Source organism: Nomascus leucogenys, chromosome 15 (assembly GCF_006542625.1).
Source record: "Nomascus leucogenys isolate Asia chromosome 15, Asia_NLE_v1, whole genome shotgun sequence".
In the NCBI taxonomy this organism is placed as follows: Eukaryota; Metazoa; Chordata; class Mammalia; order Primates; family Hylobatidae; genus Nomascus; species Nomascus leucogenys.
In genome coordinates, this window is record NC_044395.1 from 62746110 (window position 1) to 62767439 (window position 21330).

General features: G+C 50.5%; 1 protein-coding gene across 1 annotated transcript; it reads right to left on the minus strand.

Moving 5' to 3' along the window:
• Positions 1-557: 557 nt before the first annotated feature.
• Positions 558-20345, minus strand: DNAJB13 (DnaJ heat shock protein family (Hsp40) member B13). Its single transcript, XM_030828632.1, has 8 exons — positions 19289-20345; positions 12342-12445; positions 11106-11267; positions 5801-5952; positions 4585-4698; positions 2404-2517; positions 1543-1619; positions 558-878 (listed from the first exon to the last, which is right to left on the minus strand). The coding sequence occupies exons 1-8, from the start codon at positions 19354-19356 to the stop codon at positions 725-727; spliced, it is 945 nt and encodes a 314-aa protein (XP_030684492.1). The 5' UTR covers positions 19357-20345; the 3' UTR covers positions 558-724.
• Between the last annotated feature and the right edge of the window lie 985 nt (positions 20346-21330).

Sequence of the window (21330 nt, forward strand, 5' to 3'; positions counted from 1 at the left end):
GCAACTCTGCCTCCCAGGTTCAAGCAATTCTCCTGCCTCAAACTTTGGAGTAGCTGGGATTACAGGTGCCCGCCATCACACCTGGCTAATTTTGTATTTAGTAGAGACGAGGTTTCACTATGTTGGCCATGCTGGTCTCGAACTCCTGACCTCAAGTGACCCACCCACCTCGGCCTCCCAAAGTCCAGGCGTGAGCCACCGCACCCTGCCACCTTCAAGATTCTGATGACAGCTTTGCCACTGAGGCTGGAGTGACCTGCAACAAATGTTTTCTTTTGTGCTTTAGTTTTCCTGTCTCAAACGTGACCATATCATGCTCCAGAGATTGTTTCTTCTGTCATGAAAAGCCAGAGGAGAGCTAGACACCCTCAGAGGCCACACAGTCCTGCCCCACTCTATCAAAGTGGAAGCACAGAGGATCTGAACCCTTACCTGCCCTTTCCCACAAAGCCAGGACAGGGACTCAGGCACTCAGCTCCTTGGGCCTCTTTCTTCCCTGTACCCCACAAGAAGGGCTAATATGAAGCTCCTCTCCAATGTACTCTCGTGGGTGTAGCTGGAGGACAGGAAATAGATCTTTATTATGTCAGTTTAAGCCCTGCGCCCTCCCACCCTGGTATCATATCTGTGCAGCAGGCTCCCCTGCACACCCTGAGGCTGTGGCAGGTAGGGGTGGGGTGAGGCCTGGCTAGCCTCCTCTCACCCCTGCTCCAGCCCACCACAGTCATGTCAGCAATGCCTGGCGCAGCATCTGCTTCTTCTGGGGTGTGAGGCGGGTGGGGAACTGGATGTCGAAAAAGATGAAGAGATCCCCTTTCTTAGTGGGGTCCTCCGGCAATGGCATCCCCTCACCTGGCACCTTCTTGAAGTATTTGGGGCTGAAATAGGATGAAAGAAAGGAGCTTAGAGGGCATCCCAGAGCAGCACCTCAGCAGGTCCCTGTCACATAACCCCTACTCACATAACCCCAGGAAGGGGACAGTCACTGCAGCCTTCACCTGGAGTGGTTCTTAGCCAGAACTGGTTGGGAAAGGAAAGGAGATTGGCTTGTTCCAAACAGCTCGCTCCCTGAAAACCTGTTTACACTGAGTCTCTGATGGAGGATTCCAGAAACTTTAAGATACGGGAAAGGGGAAGTAAAGGTGAGCAAACCCTGGGGTGAGGGCAGGGGTGCTGGGCTGCCAGGCAAACCTCCGCACGGGCAGAGGGCCTTTCTTGGAAAAGGACTTACGGGATGCAACTCAGAACTCTAATGAGAAGTTTGGGGGGGATGGAGGCTACGGGGTTGCCCAACAATGGGGGCCTCTAGCCTCTGCAGTGGCTTTGTGCGGATTAGAAAAATGTGTTCCTTTTGCCAGGTGATTGCAGCCCACAGCTTGGCCAGAGTGTGGGTTCAGTTTTGGTCCTCTCTATCCCCTCAGCAGGGAACCCTTCTGCTGGGGGCAGCCTGTACAACTCTAGGGGGCAGACCTGTCACACTACCACCTAAATCCCAGGCTAGCCCTTCTCTTGGCTACTGGGGCCCAAGGCAGATGGACTCACTGGACGATGTCATTGATGGGGATGTTGAGCAGACGGTCATCTAGGGTCTTCACCTCCACAGTGCAGCAGGTGAGAGCCTAGGGAGGGTCAGGGCCAAAGGTGGGGCTGAGGAGGGTCACCATGGCCCTTCTATTTAGAAGGCACCTTAGGAACCTGTCCAGTGCCAGACTGTGAGTTGGGCACAAGGGAGATGAGGCTGTTCAAGAACTAATAGGTGAATGATCCAGGCAATTTTCTGCCCTGGCAGGAAAGATGGATGGATCTGGAAGGTAAGATGGATGTTGTATAAATGTAATGATGGAGATAGAATAAAAGCGTTTGTGGGAGCCAAGGAGAGGCCCCTAAACCATTCAGGAGTGGGGCAGGAAGTGGTAGCAGTGGTGGTAGTTATTGATGAGGACTCTATAGGGTCAGGTGAATAGACAGCATTCCATGGAGAGGGCCCAGCAGAAATGAGAACGGAGGTGTGACAATGCGCCACACAGGCAGGGTGCTATGCAGCGAAGGGGCTGGAGTGCAGGGGAAGGGGTAAGCAGGGAGCAGATGGCAGAGGGCCTCCAGTGGCACAAAGATGTTTAGACAGGAGTGTGGCAGGGTCTGACGAGTGTGTGACAGGATCCCTAAGGAGAAGAGCCTGGAGGAGATGAGAAGTGGGAAGGAGGGCCTGCTGCGCAGATCTGGTGTACAGATCCAGGCGGTGCAGATGAGCAGAGGGGACCAAGTGGATGGTGATTTGGAAGGTGGAATCCACAGGGCTTAGTGACTGATGGCAGGTGGTTGTGGGAGGGGAGACCAAGTCTAGGCCGGGGCAGGCGGGGCTCACTCTGATCTCCCCACTGCTCTTGCGCTTTGCCCACTCACCTTGCCCAGAGGGAGGGGGTTCACGAAGAAGAGGTTGTCATTCTCCCTGCGGAAGCGAGGGTGTAGCTTCTCCTTTACGATGAAAATGATGTCTGCTGGGATGATGTTGGGGCCCTGGGCAGGGGACGCCAAAGGGTGACAAGGACTAGTTGGCCATGTGACCTTGGCCAAGTTCCTGCCTCTATTTGTCTCCATGTCTTCATCTGTACAATGGGGAATTGAGAGCAGGTTTTCTGGAAGGGCCTTTTCAGTTTAGCCCCCATAGCCCAGATGGATTAGAAGCCTGAGAAGCTTACCCAGATGAATCCCCCCAGAATTACTTCTGTACTGAGCATGCCCAAAATAGACACACTCAGCTGGAGGGGCGGAGAGGCTTCCTCAGCTGGAAGGCAGGTGGAACACTGAGCTGGGCGTCAGGCAACTGCCCTTATGTCTCTGTCTTGCTAGTAACTCCAGGCATGACACCCCTGCCCCAAACTTCATTAAGTCACCAAAACTCTGCTGAGGTCTCTTCTGGGCGCTGGGGACAGAGGAATCAGACTGGCCCCTAACACTAATGGTGAATCCTCAGCACGCTCAAGACGTGATAAAGGGAGGCCCAGAGGCTGGGGCTCAGAGGAGGTTGCCCAGAGCAGGGAACACTGGAGCTGGGTTTTGAAGCGTGTTTCTTCGAAGTAGATGTTTTATTTGTTTTTTGTTTGTTTGTTTTGTTTTGCTTTAGACAGGGTCTCGCTCTGTTGCCCAGGCTGAAGTGCAGTGGCACGATCATACTTCACTGCAGCCTTGACCTCCTCGGCTCAAAAGATCCTCCTGCCTCAGTCTCCTGAGTATCTGGGACCACAGGCACACACTACCACGCCCAGCTAACTTTTTTATTTTTAGTAGAGACAAAGTCTCGCTATGTTGCCCAGGCTAGTCTCAAACTTCTGAGCTCAAGTGATTCTCCTGCCTTGGCTTCGCAAAGTGCTGGGGCTATAAGTGTGAGCCACCAGGCCAGACCGGAGGTAGAAGTTTCATAGGTGAGAAAGGGGCAAAAAGTGCAGGCAAAGGAATGTGTCTTTCCTGGCTCTGAATGCCTCTTCTCAGGACTTAAGGACTCGGCACGCCTTGGACAATAAATTTATGTTTTTATTTAAATAGTATTTAATTTAAAATTATTAGGCCAGGCATGGTGGCTCACACCTGTAATCCCAGGCACTTTGGGAGGACGAGGCAGGCGTATCACCTGAGGTCAGGATTTCAAGGCCAGTCTGGCCAACACGGAGAAACCCTATCTCTATAAAAATACAAAAATTAGCTGGGTGGCCGGGCGTGGTGGCTCACGCCTGTAATCCCAGCACTTTGGGAGGCTGAGACAGGTGGATCACCTGAGGTCAGGAGTTCAAGACCAGCCTGGCCAACATGGTGAAACCCCATCTCTACTAAGAATACAAAAATTAGCTGGGTATGGTGGTGCATGCCTGTAATCCCAGCTACTGGGGAAGCTGAGGCAGCAGAATAACTTTAACCCAGGAGGTGGAGTTTGCAGTGAGAGATCGCACCACTGTCTTCCAGCCTGGGTAACAGAGCGAGACTGTCTCAAAAAAAAAAAAAAAAAAAAAAAAAAATTAGCTGTGCGTGGTGGCGTGTGCCTGTAGTCCCAGCTACTCAGGAGGCTGGTGCAGGATAATCGCTTGAATTCAGGAGGTGGAGGCTGCAATGAGCTGAGATCGTGCCACCTCACTCCAGCCTGGGTGACAAAGTGAGACTCCATCTCAAAATAAAATAAATAAATAAAATTATTATGATTAAATGGTTTCTGAGTAGCTCCTGTAGTTGGGCTTTATTTGAAAAGCATTGAAGAAAATCAGGAAAACACTGGAGTTCAGACTGGGATCTCCTTTCAGCTCTCATGTTCTTGCCCTGGGCAAGTCCCATTCTTCTCTGGGCCCCCATTTCCCACTCTGTAAAATGGGGACAGTCCCTGGGCTGCCTGTTCACAGAAGCATTGTAAGGCTAAGGCTCTGTTCCTTGGAAGGAACATTAGGGATCCCATCTTACCCACTCTGCAGACTGGACTCTCTACAGACCAAGGCTTACAGGGGCAGAAAAAAGTATTGCCTCCTTTCCCTTCCTTTCCTCCTCAGTCTTCCCACCGCCTGAGCTCAGTGACTGACCTGAGTCAGCTTCTTCCCCCCTCACCTGGTCCCCTTCCTTCTCAAAGGTGATGCGTGTGCCCTGCCTCCAACCGGGCTTCACATCAATGGTCAGGATCTTGTCCTTGATGGTGGAGGAGTACCCATCCTCGTTCAGCACCTGCAGCAACATATCAGGTGTAGGGAGGTCTGCTTAGGACTTCCATGAGTACAGTCGAGATTTGCTCAGATTTTCATGAACACTCAAGTGACCTTTGCACACGTGAAAGATGCTCTATGGGATTTGTACTTGGGCTCAATCCTCTGGCAATGGGAAGAGCCTCCAGCAATGGGGACAGCCTGCCCTGAGCCACTCCCACTCCCATCCTGTTGTCATGACAACCAAGAACTTATGATTCCAGGATGGCAGAGGATGCTATGAGACTGGGGCTGGGGGCTGAGATGCCAAGCAGTCACCATTAGTTGATCAAACACACAGCTCCAGCCCTGGCCACTAACAGATACATGGTGAAAATGTACTCCATTCCTCTCTCCAAATCCCAGAGGCCCGGCCCTGAGCCTCCAGCAAGTCTCTTAATCCCAAAGAGAGAAATGAAAGTCAACATATCTAAGCCTCCCCCAGTGCATTCCCCACTGGGGGTCCTTCCACTCCCCACTCGCATGTCCAGATGGGTGCCATCTGTGGAAAGCATGGCCACATCGGCATCTCCTCTGCCGGGCAAAGGTGGAGGGGGTTTCCTCTTATGCCTGGCACAGGGCTGGGCCATGGGACAGGGCCAAGCCAAGGACTAGACACGAGGCACTGAGGGTCTTCCTCAACCCATCACCTTGGGGACTGTCTCCCAGCCCACCCTCCATGCCCACTGTTCTTTCTTATGCATGAGGCATGCACCCTGATGAAATCCTGGGAATATGGTCTGGTAAAGCCCAGAGGGAAGAATTCAGAGGAGACTCCTCCCATTCAGAGCCTTTCCAGTTCCCATGGGGATGGGGCTGAACTGAAAGAAAGGAAGGGAAAGAGCCTGTCCCAGTTGGGAAGGCTGCAGAGGGCACTCCTGCACTAGGAAAGAACCGGGCTAATGTCCTCAATTGTCCCTTCCGAATTTCAGATTCTGGAATTCTAACATCCTAGGTCTCTGAATCTAAGGTTCCATAATTCCATCAGAGACCATCCCTGAGTCCTCCCGCCTGGGTAAGGGAGGAGGCAGCTGCTAGGCTGCAGGAGATAGGTGGCTCCCGGGAGGAGCAAGCTGAGTACTCACCCTTCTGGAGATCTTAATTTTTTTGGTGCAGCCAAAGAATAAGTCCTCCAGGGACAGGTAGAGATCCCGTTCGACTGGGGGGTCCTGCTTCTTGACCCCTCGGCCCTGGAGCCCCCCAAAGTTCACCTCACTTCCTTCTGCATCAAAAAACTCTGCAGGAGGTAGGGAGTAAGAGAAATTGTATCCAGAGACCCAGACATGCATGTATACACACACACACACACACACACACACACACACTCCGCGTCCCTATCCAGATATGCTTCCCAACCTCTTCAGTGTCCTGTGTAATACCCAGCATCCTATAACCACCTCTCAGACTGGCCAAGCCAAGGAGATGTCTTCAACTGCAGATGCAGTGATTATCATCTTTGCTACTTCCCACTGCTTCACCTCCGCTTGGGACATTCCCCTCCGCCCTCCCCGCCCCCACCCCCGCTTCCCCATTTCTCTTATTCATAACTCGGATACCCTAACGCTGGCTGTCTCAGGAAAGGGAGGCGCTCCCTCTGGTGGCCGCGCTCGGGAGTGCCAGAAGAGACTGCTGGTAGTCCTCGGCAGTAAGGTCAGAGCCTGCCAGTCCTCCCTACTCTTCCCCAGACTCCATTCCCCTTCGCTGTCCAGCCCAGCCCAAGACTGCTAAAGACCCCAGACTCAAGTTTCTATAAAGCTGTCAGCTGAGATGGGGGAGGGAAAGGGTTGGTCCCTAACAATTTGAGAGGCCACCAGCATCCCCCAAACTCCTCTTTCCTCAATTTCTTTTGCCTCTGCCCAGCTCTGCACCCATAACCCCTCTTGCTGCCCCCATCCTTCCTCCCAGTGCAAAGACAGCCCCATCCTGGCTCTGCCCCTGATGTGCTGTGTGATCCGTGGGCTTCAGTGTCCTGGTCTGTGGGATGGGGTAATAATGCCTGACCTGCCTTCCACCATTAAGATGAAGAGCTAAAACTTGCTGAGAGCTTACTATGCATCAGGTGCTATTTTTGGAACCTTACATTATTATTTCATCGGTCCAGGGAGGCCAAACAAAATGCTTAAGGTCCCATAGCTAGTAAGCAGTAGAGTTGGGATCTGAACAACAGGACAATATGACTACAGAACCTGTGTCCTTAACCACTGTGCCACACTGCATCGCTGGATGTGGACGCCCTTCATAAGCTGTAAACTCAAGGGGCGCTATGGTTAAGAGTTTCCATATTCTGCCTCTCATGGTTAATGCCATGGAATGAACTTCACAGGCTAGAATGATGAAATGACCTCAGGCAGGGATGGTGAGGTGACTACACTATGTCCCTCTAAGATGTGATGGGCAATCAAGAGGCCTGCGAATCATCTGGTCCTCCTGTTGCATTGCTGAATTCACTTGTTCACCCAGACCTACAGTGTACCAGGCAGTAAACACCCCAATAGCCAGTCCACAGGAAGCCCAGCCCCTCAACCCTGCAGGGAGATGGGACTCAGGAACTCTTGGGGTGGAGCACTATGGCAGTATAGCTTCTGGGCACTGCCTGAGGAAGCCCAGACCCTGAGCCTGAGCTTTCCCAATGAGCAATGCCCTGTAGACTCACTTGGCTCCTTTGAACTGAGACAGGTAGGGAGACAAGGTCCACCGTATGGCATTTTTGGACTGCAAAGCCCCTTTCCTTTTATTTTATTTTATTTTATTTTTTTTGAGACGGAGTCTCACTCTCGTTGCCCAGGCTGGAGTGCAATTGCGCAATCTCGGCTTACCACAACTTCCACCTCCTCGGTTCAAGTGATTCTCCTACCTCAGCCTCCTAAGTAGCTGGGATTACAGGCATGCACTACTGTGCCTGGCTTTGTTTTGTTGTTGTTGTTGTTGTTTTAGTAGAGATGGGTTTTCTCCATGGTGGTCAGGCTGGTTTTGAACTCCCGACCTCAAGTGATCTGCCGGCTTCAGCCTCCCGAAGTGCTGGGATTACAGGTGTGAGCCACCATGCCCGGCCGATTGCAAAGCCCCTTTTCATAAACATTATCTCATCTGATAATAGCCCTTGAGCCTTAATGATTATTTTGGCTATGTAATGGTTAGGAAGCTGGGGTTTCAGAGGGGTGAAGAGATTTTCCCAGGATCACACGGTTCACAAATGGCAGGGCATGGACTGGAAACAGGCCCGCTACTTGAAGCCCCTTGCTGTTTTCAGTCTCACATGGAGCTTATAAACTCAGCTTCCTCTGGCAGACACGTGAGGGTGGCACACGGTGGGAGCAATCTCTGAGGCAGAGGGGCTGTAACCCACGTATTGGCACAGAAAAGAGAAGGAAAGAACTTTTGAAGTTCAGAAAGGCTGAAGTATAGTCAGGGAGAAGGGGCAAGGGGTGTAGGAGAAAACAGGCAGTGAAAATCTAGGCCTTATGTGGGCATAACTGAAGCCAGGAAGTCGGGTGTGAAGGTCTTTTCACTGCCTTTGCAAGATGATTCTGAGCCTCAGAAATCAACTCTTGGTCAGTTTATCTGAGACCTGGGATCATGCACCCATCCACCTACTCAGCCATCCTTCCGCCTACCCAGCCATCCATCCACCTACCCAGCCATCCATCCACCTACCCACCCATCCATCCCACCTCCACCCCACCCATCCATCCGCCTACCCAGCCATCCGTCAGCCCACTCACCTGTCCATCCGCCCATCCAGCCATCCATCCATTTACCCAGCCATCCGTCTGCCTACCCACCAATCCATCCGCCTACCCACCCACCCACCATGTGCTCAACTATTCATACACCCACTCATCCATTCATCCATCTGTCTTCCTTCATTTCATGCATCCACCCATCCACACTCACTCTTGTCAGATGCTAGGCTGGGGTTTGGCTACTCTGAGATCAATCAGACCTGGAGGAGCTCCCAGTCTGATAGGGAGACAAGCATATTAGGGAAACTATAAATAGCACAAGAACTGTTTTAACTGCAAAAGAGACAAGAGGTATCTTCCCACAATATTAGCAAAAGACTGGAAAGAAACTACCCATTGATAAGACAGTAATTAAAAATAATTAATTAGACCTGGCATGGTGACTCATGCCTGTAATCCCAGCACTTTAGGAGGATGACGCAGGCAGATCACCTGAGGTCAGGAGTTCAAAACCAGCCTGGCCAGTCTTGAGTGGAAACCCCATCTCTACTAAAAATACAAAAATTAGCCATGCATTCTGGTGCCCACCTGTAATCCCAGCTACTCGGGTGGCTGAGACAGGAGAATCGCTTGAACCCAGGAGGCAGAAGTTGCAGTGAGCCGAGATTGTGCCACTGTACTCCAGCCTGGGCAACAGAGCAAGACTCTAATAATAATAAATTATAAAACACCCATGGTAGCCATGCTGGCACTTGGCATCCGCTCTGTCCTCCTTCTTGCATACCTTCCCTGCTAGAGAATCTGTAGAGCCAAAAGGAACATCCCCCAGACTCTCTCACAGCTAAGGTTCTGGCTTTGAATTCTGTTCATCAGGTAAACCCTGAGCTACTTGGGAGGCAGGAAGAAGGCGGCAGGCATCTCTCCATGGCTCTGTCTGGAGCTGGTGAGCACTGTTGTGGAAATACTAGGTTTTTCTGCAGCAGCCTTTGTGTGTCCACCCACAAGTTTCATGCCTGTCAGAGGCAAGTGAGGCAGCAGTTGCAGCTACATTTATGGTGTGCTCTGGAATGCAATGGTGACATCTCCTGATTCCTTCTTTGTGACTGTGGCAGAGACAGCAGCTCTCCTTGTGGGCTAGTTTAGAGGTGGTGTTCTTGGAAGATTTCCTATAGGGCCAGCTTACAGCCTTCTCACCCAGGCCTTTCAATGATTATTTATTTATTTATTTTATTTTTTTGAGACAAGGTCTCAATCTGTCACCCAGGCTGGAGTGCAGTGACCCGATCTTGGCTCACTGCAGCCTCAACCTCCTGGGCTCAGGCGATTCTCCCACCTCAGCCTCCTGAGTAGCTGGAACTACAGACACACACCACCATTCCTGGAACATTTTTTGTAGAGATGGGGTTTGGCTATGTTGCCCAGGTTGGTACTGAACTCCTACACTCAAGCGATCCAGCCACCTCAGCCTCCCAAAGTGCTGGGATTATAGGAGTGAGCCACCACACCTGGCCTCAGTGATTTTTTAAAGCACCTAATTCCCTGTTTTGAACCCTTTCTGCTTCACGTGGCTAAAACAGTATTTGCTTCTGCAATGGATCCCTAATAGACATCTGTACAATGAAATCTTAGGCAGATCTGTACATAGTATATAGATTTGCATATAAGTGAATAAAGTAGATCCATATATATAACATACAAGATAATCTCCAAGATATATTAAGTGAAAAAAAATCAGTGTGTAAAATGTGGCCCTATTTCCTTAACAAAATAAAAGGCTTATGTAAAAATAAATACAGCTCGTACATGCATGGAAAGTTTCTGGAAGGATACATAAACTGTTTACTAGTAGCTTCTTCCCTAGTAGCTGCTTCTGAGGAAGAAAATGGAGGGCTGGGACGGACATGGTGGTTCACACCTGTAATCCCAGCACTTTGGGAGGCAGAGGTGGGCAGATCAGCTGAGGTCAGGAGTTCAAGACCAGCCTGGCAGACATGGTGAAACCACGTCTCTACTAAAAAATATAAAATTATTAGCTGGGTGTGGTGGTGGGTGCCTGTAATCCCAGCTACTCAGGAGGCTGAGGCAGGGAGAAGTGCTTGAACCCGGGAGGCGGAGGTTGCAGTGAGCTGAGATCATGCCACTGCACTCCAGCCTGGGTGACAGAACAGGACTCTATCTAAAAAAAAATAAAAAAGAAAGTAAGAAAAAGAAAATGGAGGGCTGGAATGTATTTCTTTTTCAATGAATTCTGTTTTACTTTTTCTTTTGCAATGTGTTATATATATTTATTAAAGTAAAAATAGGCTGGGCATGGTGGCTCATGCCTGTAATCCCAGCACTTTGGGAGGGCAAGGCGGGCAGATTGCCTGAGCTCAGGAGTTTAAAACCAGCCTGGGCAACATGGTAAAACCTCGTCTCTACTAAAAATATAAAAAAATTAACCGGGTGTGGCAGCGTGCGCCCGTAGTCCCAGCTACTCGGGAGGCTAAGGCAGGAGAATCATTTGAACCCGGGAGGCAGAGGTTGCAGTGAGCCAAGATCACGCCACTGCACTCCAGCCTGGGCAACAGAGTGAGTCTCCATCTCCAAAAAAAATAAGTAAATAAAATAATAAAGTAAAAATAAAAACAAAACTACTCAACGAAAAGCATCACTTATAACTGTGTCCTTTCTCTGTAAGGCAAGGTGGGGGAGGAAGACCTCTTACCACTGAAGGGGTTGTTTCCACCAAAGAACTCATGGAACACCTTTTCGGGTTTGCCGTGGAAGACGTAACCAGTTGTCCATGGGGTCTGGGATCCAAACTCCAAAGGAATCCCACCCTTCAGGCCCTCTTCTCCAAACTTGTCGTAGATGCCTCTCTTCATAGCTGTGGATGGGCATCACCTTAAGGAGGTGTCCAACTTTGGGGGCTGAGATAGGTGGAGGGGCTGGGAAGCAGGCGGATATGGAGAAAGGGAAGGGGCAGAAGCAGCCTGATCCCAAAGTGCCTGCTGTCTGGCAGTCTTTGGAATGAGACCCTAGGAGTCAGGGGTTCCACTTCATTCTGGCAGGACCTAGGTATGGCTCCTGTAGCCCAGAAGAGAGACAGGAAAGCCTTGAGTTTGCTGGGGGCAGGGTGAGAGATTGGGGGGATAACTGAGAGACTGAGGCTCAGGCCATGGCCCTAGGATATGGCCTAACTCAGTCATCATGGCCACTGTCTTATCTGGGGCAAACAGAATTGTAGAACCTTGACATTTTAGAAGCTAAGAATTCTAGAGCCTCCAAATTTTAAAACTTTGAAATCCTAGAGTCTAAGGACCCTGAAGTCCTGAAAACTTGGGGCTGTAGAAACCTTAGTGATCTTCTAGCTGTACTTCCGCAGGAACCAGGATTAGTCTCCAGGACAAGCCCCTAGGGAAAGCCCCGCAGGACGGCCCTGGGTGCCAGGGTGGGGATCACACTTTCTTCACTCTGCTGGTTTCCATAGGAGACAGATTTCCTAATTACTCCTGGCCTTTCTCTGCCTCTTCCTACTCTTGCTGGCCCTGGGGAAATGGACACTCAGCCACTGGGAAGGACCTCTGGGAGGGACAGGTGGGCATGGCTGCCCAGCTTCAGCTTTCTTCCCCCTAGCTCCAAGCCCCTTATTCTGTTCCTCCCGGGGAAGGTCCCGTCCCCGCAGGGCATAGGGATGCATGGGGAATGTGCCCCAGCTCCCACACTGCCTGCCAGGGTGAGCGAGTCAGTGTAATCCTGGGCTCCACACCCCATGTCCTCCACCTCAGCTTGCTTCTACTGAGAAAGGCAGGTCCCGTATTCTGTCTTCTCTGTGTGTCTAGATTCTAGGCAGGGAAGAAGGATGCTTCCTCGCTATTGGGCCCCCTCAGAAAACCCAAAAGTCTGGAGACTTAAGGAATGATCCTAATCAAGCGGGGTGCTCAGCCCTACAGCTACTCACGGTCACTCAGCACGTCGTAGGCCTCTGCTATTTGCCTGAAAGTCTCTGCTGAAGACGGCTCATTTGACTTCAACGGGTGGTGCTTAAGGGCGAGTCTGCGGTACCTGGAGGAGGAAGAATTAATACAAGTCTTATCAGCTGGCCTGTTTCTGAGGGCAGACTAGAGTTCAGAGGCGGCACTCTGTCCACTCCTGCCTAGCTATAAATCCGGGGTGGCTTCACGGGCTGTGGTGGCTGCGGAGGTGCACTGCTCAGCTCTTGAAGAGTAGCTGGTGGGGGGAGCACAGTTGACTGACAGTTCCAGCAGCTGCCCCCCTAGACATCTGAGCTGAAGCTACTGCCCCGAGCTGCCCTCAGTGCTTACGTGTGGTGGGCATATCAGGGCTGGCCCATTCCTGCAAGACACAGGACTCCTCCAACGGGCAAGCTTTGCGTGAGGACTGCCCAAAGGCTGGCTGAGCTGCTCCCCGGGCCTCGCTGCACTCTCCCTCCCTCCTCCCCTCCCTGTCTCCACTTGCAGGTGTCAGGCTGCACTGTGAGCGCTCCTGCTCCCTTCCCTTCATACTTCACGGTTTCTCCAGGTACATTTCCTGCGCATCTAATCCTGTTTGCTTCTTAGAGGACTGGAGCAGACACACGGGCGTCTTGGGAGGATGAGCTACAATTGGGTGTGCAGCGGGCATGGCTGAGGCGCTTAGTGCCCGTCCGGTTCCTGTGCCGCCCCCACCCACTCTCTGCTCATTTTTTCCCCACTCCTGTTCCTGCCCAGTCCTCTGCTATTTGCCTGAAAATCTCTGCTGAAGACGGCTCATTTGATTTCAACGGGTGGTTAAAGGGCGAGTCTGCGACACCTGGAGGAGGGAGGGTTGATACAAGTCGTACCAGCTGGCCTGTTTCTGAAGGGCAGATATCGCAGCGTCCGAGAATATGTATCGGCAGTGACCCGGGGTTGGGGAGAGATGGCGCAGATTGGGTGGTTTGTGGAGAGTTTAATAAAGGGACCATTCGCCCAGGTGCAGGAGGAGCGGAGGGAGACTGCCAGGGACAGCGGAGTGCAGTTTTCAACCAGGCCAGGAACCCTGAGGGGTCTGTTGGAGTGTGTGGACAGGGCCCTCAGCGGAGCTGTGACCTTCTGTCAAGTGACACAGCTGACTGAAGAGACCCCACAGGAGGAGAACTGGGGAATAAAGCCGCAGCCCTGCCCTTCTCCCTCTCCATCTCCCTCCCCATCTCGGCTCCATGTGGAAGGCTGAGGGCAAGGAAGCCTAGCAGGGCAGGAAGGGTGGGGAGTGGGTCTGGAGGGCTGCACGGGAAGCATCCAGCACAGATGCCTGTCATTCAGCCCAGGCGTGACCCCCCACCTTGCCTCCGCCCGCTTTTCCACACCCGCCTCGCCGCCATCCCCAGAGTTCCACAGCTTCTCTTCTCATTCCAGAGGCAGGCTTCTGTCTCTCACAGCTAAATCTCCATCCCGAACCAGACCACTTCCCTGAGCCAAAGACTACCTCCAACTGCCTATTTGCCATCTCCTCTCCAAGGTGTCATAAATTCACTGAGCCCAGACATATACTTTTTTTTTTTTTTTTTGAGATGGAGTTTCTCTCTTGTTGCCCAAGCTGGAGTGCAATGGCGCGATCTCAGCTCACTGCAACCTCCGCCTCCCGGGTTCAAGCTATTCTCCTGCCTCAACCTCCCAAGTAGCTGAGATTACAGGCACCTGCCACCACACCAGGCTAATTTTTTGTATTTTTATTAGAAACGGGGTTTCACTATGTTAGCCAGGCTGGTCTTGAACTCCTGACCTCAGGTGATCCGCCCACCATGGCCTCCCAAAGTGCTGGGATTACAGGTGTGAGCCACCTCGCCCTGCCGACACATACATTTTCATTGCATAATTTTTCCCCAGGCACTGCAGCCAGAAATGTGAGCACTTTGACTCCAAGTTCTCCTTTGTCCCCTCTACCCCTGTCCCATCAGTCACCAAGTCACATGGGGTTTTCCTTCTAAATAATGTTCTGGGCCAGGTGCAGTGGCTCATGCCTGTAATCCCAACACTTTGGGAGGCCAAGATGGGAGGATCACTTGAGCTCAGGAGTTCAAGACTAGACTGGGCAACATGGCAAAACTCTGACTCTACAAAAAAAATGCAAAAATTAGCCGGGCATGGTGGCATACACCTGTAGTCCCAGCTACTAGGGAGGCTGATGTGGGAGGATTGCTTGAGCCCAGGAAGTCAAGGCTGCAGTGAGCCGAGATTGTGCCACTGCACTCCAGCCTGGGTGACAGAGCAAGACTGTGGCTCAAAATAAATAAGAAACCTGTTCCTGTCTCTTTATCCCTACAAGTATTGCAGAACCATGTCTTCCTGCACCCAGTGGCCCCTTCACCACTGCACCATGTGCTGCCAATTGCGGTATCTCTCGCTCTCGCTCTCACTCTCTCTGCTCTTGTTAATGCTGATGCTTCTAAAATGCTTTCTTTTAAAAAAAAATTTTTTTTTTTGAGACGGAGTTTCGCTCGTCGCCCAGGCTGGAGTGCAGTGGCGCGATCTCGACTGACTACAACCTCCGCCTCCCGGGTTCAAGCGATTGTCCTGCCTCAGCCTCCCAAGTAGCTGGGATTACCGGCGTGAGCCACCACGCCTGGCTAATTTTTGTATTTTTAGTAGAGGCAGGGTTTCACCATGTTGGCCAGGCTGGTCTTGAACTACTGACCTCAGGTGATCCGCCCACCACAGCCTCCCAAAGTGCTAGGATTACAGGCGTGAGTCACCGCGCCTGGCCTTCTGAAATACTTTCTGACCAGGTCCCTCTCCTGGCATAACCCTTCACTGGTTTCCCCATTGTCTCCAGCATAAAACTCAGATGTCTCACTCTAAGATCCAAGCCCCTGCTTCTCCCTCTGGCCTCACTCACTGTTCTCCCTTGCTGCTCCCTTGACCTCTCCTGCATGACTCACCCCTCTGCAGCTCCTCCCAGCTTCTCTGGGCAATTTTTAATTCATCCTTCAACTTTCGGCTCAGGTGCCAAATCCTCCAGGGCACCTTCCCTGACTGCTAGCCTCCTTTCTAGGTTAGACTCCCTTTCCCAAGTCCCCAGCACCTTTGATCCTTGTCCTCAGCAGTGCTGCGTTCCAGGTGTCTATTGACTCCTCTTTCTAATAGACTGGGAGGTCCTGGAGTTGCTGCATCCAGTTCTAGCCCCAGTGCTGGGCACTGAGCAGGGGTGAGTAAATAAATGATACACGCTCAGCATCCTGCAAGGCAGCCCATCTCACTGTGGCATGGCTCTGACTTTTAGGCAATGCCTTCTCTTACTGCGATAGGAAGCTGGATCTGCTGTCCTGCAACTGTCCCTCCATCCATAGGGGTCCTGGCTGTGCCCTGGGGACCTTACAGAGAGAATATCTACCTTCAGAGACTTGAAGACAATTGTCACAGCCTTCCAAGCCAGCCTTTCTCAATTATAAAGGTCACAGTCAGTTATTTGTATTTATTTATTTAGAGATAGAGTCTCACTCTGTCACCTAGGCTGGAGTGCAGTGGCGCGATCTGGGCTCACTGCAATGTCCGCCTCCCAGGTTCAAGTAGCTGGAACTACAGGCACCCACCACCACACCTGGCTAATTTTTGTATTTTTAGTAGAGACGGGTTTTTGCTGTGTTGGCCATCCTGGTCTCAAACTCCTGGCCTCAAGTGATCCGCCCATCTCAGTCTCCTGTAATCCCAGCACTTTGGGAGGCCGAGGCAGGCAGATCACTTGAGATCAGGAGTTCAAGACCAGGCTGGCCAACATGGTGAAACCCCATCTCTACTAAAAATACAAAAATTAGCCAGGCACGGTGGCACACACCTGTAGTCCCAGCTACTCGGGGAGCTGAGGCAGAAGAATCACTTGAACCTAGAAGGCGGAGGTTGCAGTGAGCAGAGATCACTCCAGCCTGGGTGACAGAGAGAGACTCCGTTTCAAAAAAAAAAGTAACAAGGTTTGAGAAAGGTTTAGTTTTTCATATACATTCAAGTGGTTTCAAAATTATCCCTGCAGTAACATCACTCTCATTCACCTGCTTTCCTGAGTGGGAGAACAAGGGGTGAAATCACAGCTTGAATGCTGCAATTATGAATCCTGGGCAATTATAAACCATCATGATGCTTTTCTTCCTTATATAAGTTTAGCTCTTTTTTTTTTTTTGATCAATATCTAGGTGATCCCATGAGCAAGCACGTCATACATGTGACTTAGAGTTATTGCAGGGGAGAAGGGTTAAGGACTGCTGTTAGCCAGGATGGTCTTGAGGAAAGAGAGAGACCGTCTCATATTGTTTTATACTGTTTTATACTCAGTACCTGTTTTAAAAAATAACAACAAGAAGGAAGTAAAACCAAAGACAAGCAGCTCAGTGCCAGGCCTGAAACCAGGCCTGGCCTAAACCCAGTAGTTAAAAATCAACTCATAACTTAGAAACCGATGTTATTCATAGATTCCAGACATTGTATAGAGAAACATTGTGAAACTCCCTGCCCTGTTCTGTTCCTCCCTGACCACTGGTGCATGCAGCCCCTGTCGCGTACCCCTTGCTTGCTCAAATCAATCACGACCCTTTCATGTGAAATCTTTAGTGTTGTGAGCCCTTAAAAGGGACAGAAATTGTACACTCGGGGAGCTCGGATTTTAAGGCAGTAGCTTGCCGATGCTCCCAGCTGAATAAAGCCCTTCCTTCTACAACTCGGTGTCTGAGAGGTTTTTTTCTGCGGCTCATCCTGCTACAGTCTTCATCTCCTGACCTCGTAATCTGCCCACCTCAGCCTCCCAAAGTGCTGGGATTACAGGCATGAGCCACGGCGCCCGGCCTAGCCATTTTTATTTTTTTGAGACAGGTCTTGCTCTGTTGCCCAGACTGGAGTGCAGTGGTGCAATCACAGCTCAATGTAGCCTCTACCTTCTGGGCTCAAGCGATCCTCCCACCTCAGCCTCCCAAGTAGCTGGGACTACAGGTGTGTGCCACCATGCCCAGCTAATTTTTAAATTTTCTGTAGAGACAGGGTCTCCCTATGATGCCCAGGCTGCCCTCTCAAACTCCTGGGCTCAAGGGATCCTCCTGCTTTGGCCTAAAGTGCTCAGATTACAGGCATGAGCCACCATGCCAGGCTTTAATCACTCTTTATATGACATGGTTTCACATGCAAATGATTGCTGGACACATGCATTATCTCATCTAATCCTATTTCAATCTCACAGCAACCTTTATTATGATGATGATTTTTAGACATGGGAAAACTTCGGCTTAAAGAGGTTAAGTAATTTGCCCAGGTCACGCAGCTAGCAGGTAAGTGAATCTGGATTCTGATCCAGCCCTTTCCAGTGCTTAAGCTGTGCTTATCTTTCTGCACTCCCACTGCCCTTCCTCCTGATTACCTTTCCCTGGATGGGTCCTTCTAGTCAATTAGATGCTCCGAAGAGTGGGTGACATCATACACTGTCCTGAGTTGTTCTCAAATCCTTTCATGAGTTTGTGTCTTTTTTCTCCAACAACACTGCAGACTCTCCACTTACGCCACTGATCCCCTACAGGACCTGGACCAGGAATAGGCCCATGACTGGTAACTCTTGGAGGCCTGATGTCTGAACACTGGCTCCACCACTAGTGCATGGCCATGGGATAATAATGGCACTTAATTCTCAGGGCGGTTGTGAGGATTAGATTAAATAGTGATGGATAGTTCTCAGAACAGCACCTACACACTCAAAACATGCACCTATTGTCACTGTCTAACTTAATTGATTGAGTTATCCTGGACTCCTCTTTTCTTTACCCTCCAGTGATCCACTTAATTGCCAAGTCCATTCCCTCCCCTTTCTCTGGCTTCATCTTTTGCCTTGATTACCACGAACAGCCTCCTAAAGGGTCTCTCTCCTTCTAAGATAACTTCCACAGCCCCCTGTACTTCCTCTTTTGTAACACTCATCACAGTTGTGGTGACTTATTCAACATCTATTCAGCAACAAAATCTAGCTGCATGAGGTAAGGGAGTGCCACTGTCGGATTCAGACATTTATCTCCAGCTGCTACCACTGCAGCAGGAGTGAAGTACCCGCTCAACCCTTGTGGTAGACGCTCAATAAATATTTGTTTAAAAAAACATGTTTTTGGCCGGGTGTGGTGACTCACGCCTATAATCCCAGCACTTGGGAAGGCTGAAGTGGGTGGATCACCAGAGGTCGGGAGTTCGAGACCAGCCTGACCAAAAAGGAGAAACCCTGTCTCTACTAAAAATACAAAATTAGCTGGGCATGGTGGTGCTTGCCAGCTACTTGGGAGGCTGAAGCAGAAGAATCGCTTGAACCCAGGAGGCGGAGGTTGCGGTGAGCCGAGATCATGCCATTGCACTCCAGCCTGGGCAACAAGACCAAAACTCCATCTCAAAACAAAAAACAAAAACATGTTTTCAGACAAATGTACTGACTCCTGTCATAGGCTTTCTTAGGAATGAGCCAGAATGTCCTTAAGACCTGATGGAAGTATTCAGGAATGTAGTTTAGTCAGTGCTGAAAACCTCCATCATGGCCAGAATTGAATTTATAACATCCATCTGACCCGGCCACTCCCTTGTTCACAAGCCTCTGGTTCTCCATAATATTCAAGATAAAGTTCAATTGGCTCCTTTGTCCCCATTTCATTGCTGGGAAAAGCAAGGCACCCAGGAGAGGAGATAGGGAATGGAGCATAAAGGGAGATGGGTTGGGAGCAGATTGAGGAACTAAAGAGTTGAAATTTCCAACCTGGGCCCTGACCCAGACCAAAGCCAGGATACAGGTATGCAAGAAGTGAAAGGAGGAACAAGGTTTACCTTGTCTGCCCTAAGCTGTGCAGGAAAGCTCGTTTTGGAAGAGAAGAGGGCAGGGCCTGCCCCAGCACACCCCTAAGGCCTGGCTCCCACCCCCACTTACGCCTGCTTGATCTGGGCATCCTCTGAATTGCGAGTGATCCCGAGCACAGAGTAATAATCCTGGCCCATGGCTGGCTAGCTGGCAGTCAGGCCCTGGATAGTCCTCAGACTCTAGCAAGGCTGTTAGTTGGCTTCCTTTGTTGCTCCTGACAACCACACAGGTGCACTCTGGGAGTTGTAGTCCCACTTCCCTAACCAAATCTCAGCTCTGCCACAGAGAGGAGTCAGTGAATGGACTGGGAGAGCTGGGGCTGATTCTGTGACCCTGTGAAAGGTCACTCAACTAGGAAATTGGAGACTCACAGGGCTCTGTTTTATTTTGTTTTTGTTTTTAAAGAGAGCAGTAGTTAGTTTTAATAAAAAGGTTTTAGAAGAAATGCATTTGGCTAATTTTTAAAAAATACATTTATTTTAGAACAGTTTTAGAGTTTTAGAAAAGTTGAGAAGACAGTACAGAGAGTTCCCATATACCTCACATCCACATTCCCCTATTTTATTACTATTATTATTATTTTTATGTTTTTGAGACAGGGTCTCCACTCTGTCACCCAGGCTGGAGGGCAGTGGCAGGATCACACCTCACTGCAGCCTCGACCTCCCAGGCTCAACAGATTCTTCCACCTCAGACTTCCAAGTAGCTGAGACACAGGCGTGCACTACCATGCCTGGCTAATTTTTGTATGTTTCGTAGAGACGGGGTTTCACCATGTTGCCCAGGCTGGTCTTGAACTCTTGGGCTCGCCTTGGCCTCCCAAAGTGCTGGGATTACAGGTGTGAGCCACTGCATTCACATTCCCCTATTATTAACATCTTACATTAGTATGGTACATTTGTCACAAATAATGACCAACATTGATACATTATTATTAACTAAAATCCACATTTTATTCAGATTTACTAGTTGTTTTAACCTAATATCTTATTTCTGTTCCGGACCCCATCCAGGATGCCACGTTACACTTAGCTGTCACATCTCCTCTGGTGCCTCCTGACTGTGACAGTTTCTCAGACTTTCCATGTTTTTGATGACCTTGACAGTTTAAGTAATAATGGTCAGGTGTTTTGTAGAATGTCCTGCAATTGGAATTTGGTGTTTTTGTTTTTGTTTTTTGAGATGGAGTCTCACTCCGTCGCCCAGGCTGGAGTGCAGTGGCACAATTTCAGCTCACTGCAACCTCTGCCTCCCGGGTTCCAGCGATTCTCCTGCCTCAGCCTCCCGAGTAGCTGAGATTATAGGCATGCGCCACCATGCCCGGCTAATTTTTGTATTTTTAGTAGAGACGGGGTTTCACCATGTTGGCCAGGTTGGTCTCAAACTCCTGACCTCAAGTGATCCACCCACCTCAGCCTCCTAAAGTGTCGGGATTACAGGCGTGAGCCACCGCGCCTGGCCCTCCTTTCCCCCTTGCTGTATTGCACTCTTTGGAAGGCAGTCACTCTGCAGCCCACCCTTACAGTGAGGGAGTTATGCTCCACCTCTCTGAGTACAGCAGAGCCCTGTTTTCCATGCACATCCCAAATCCAACTGGTCACCAAGCTCAGTCCATTCTGCTTCCTAGACAACCTCTCAAGCCCAGCTCCTCTGCTCTTCCTCCTCATAATCAGGGCCCAGCTCTGGCTTCATCTTTCAGCAAGACCACAACAACTTCCTCGAGGGCCTGCCTGCCTTGTCTCTGTTCTGCGAAGCCCACACTTCTCATTACTTCGAGTGAACTCCAAACTGCTTACCATGGCACACAGGCCCTCTGTGATCTGGTGCCTCCCTTTCCATCTTGAGCTCTCACCACTGCCCTACACACACCCACTGCTTGTCAGAATGGACTGCAGTGCTTGCCACTGCCCAGACCAGCCATCCCCTCTCCTCATTCACCTCTACTGCTACCTCTGCTCAGAACCTCCCACCCCACCCACCACAGACCCTCGCCTCAACCCAGCTAACTTCTATTTGTTTTTTCTTCTTAGGAAGAAAAAGAGCAGCATTAGAACATTCCTTGTTGAAGGAATATTGCCCCGATGTGCCCCTCCCTACCTGTTTGTGATTCT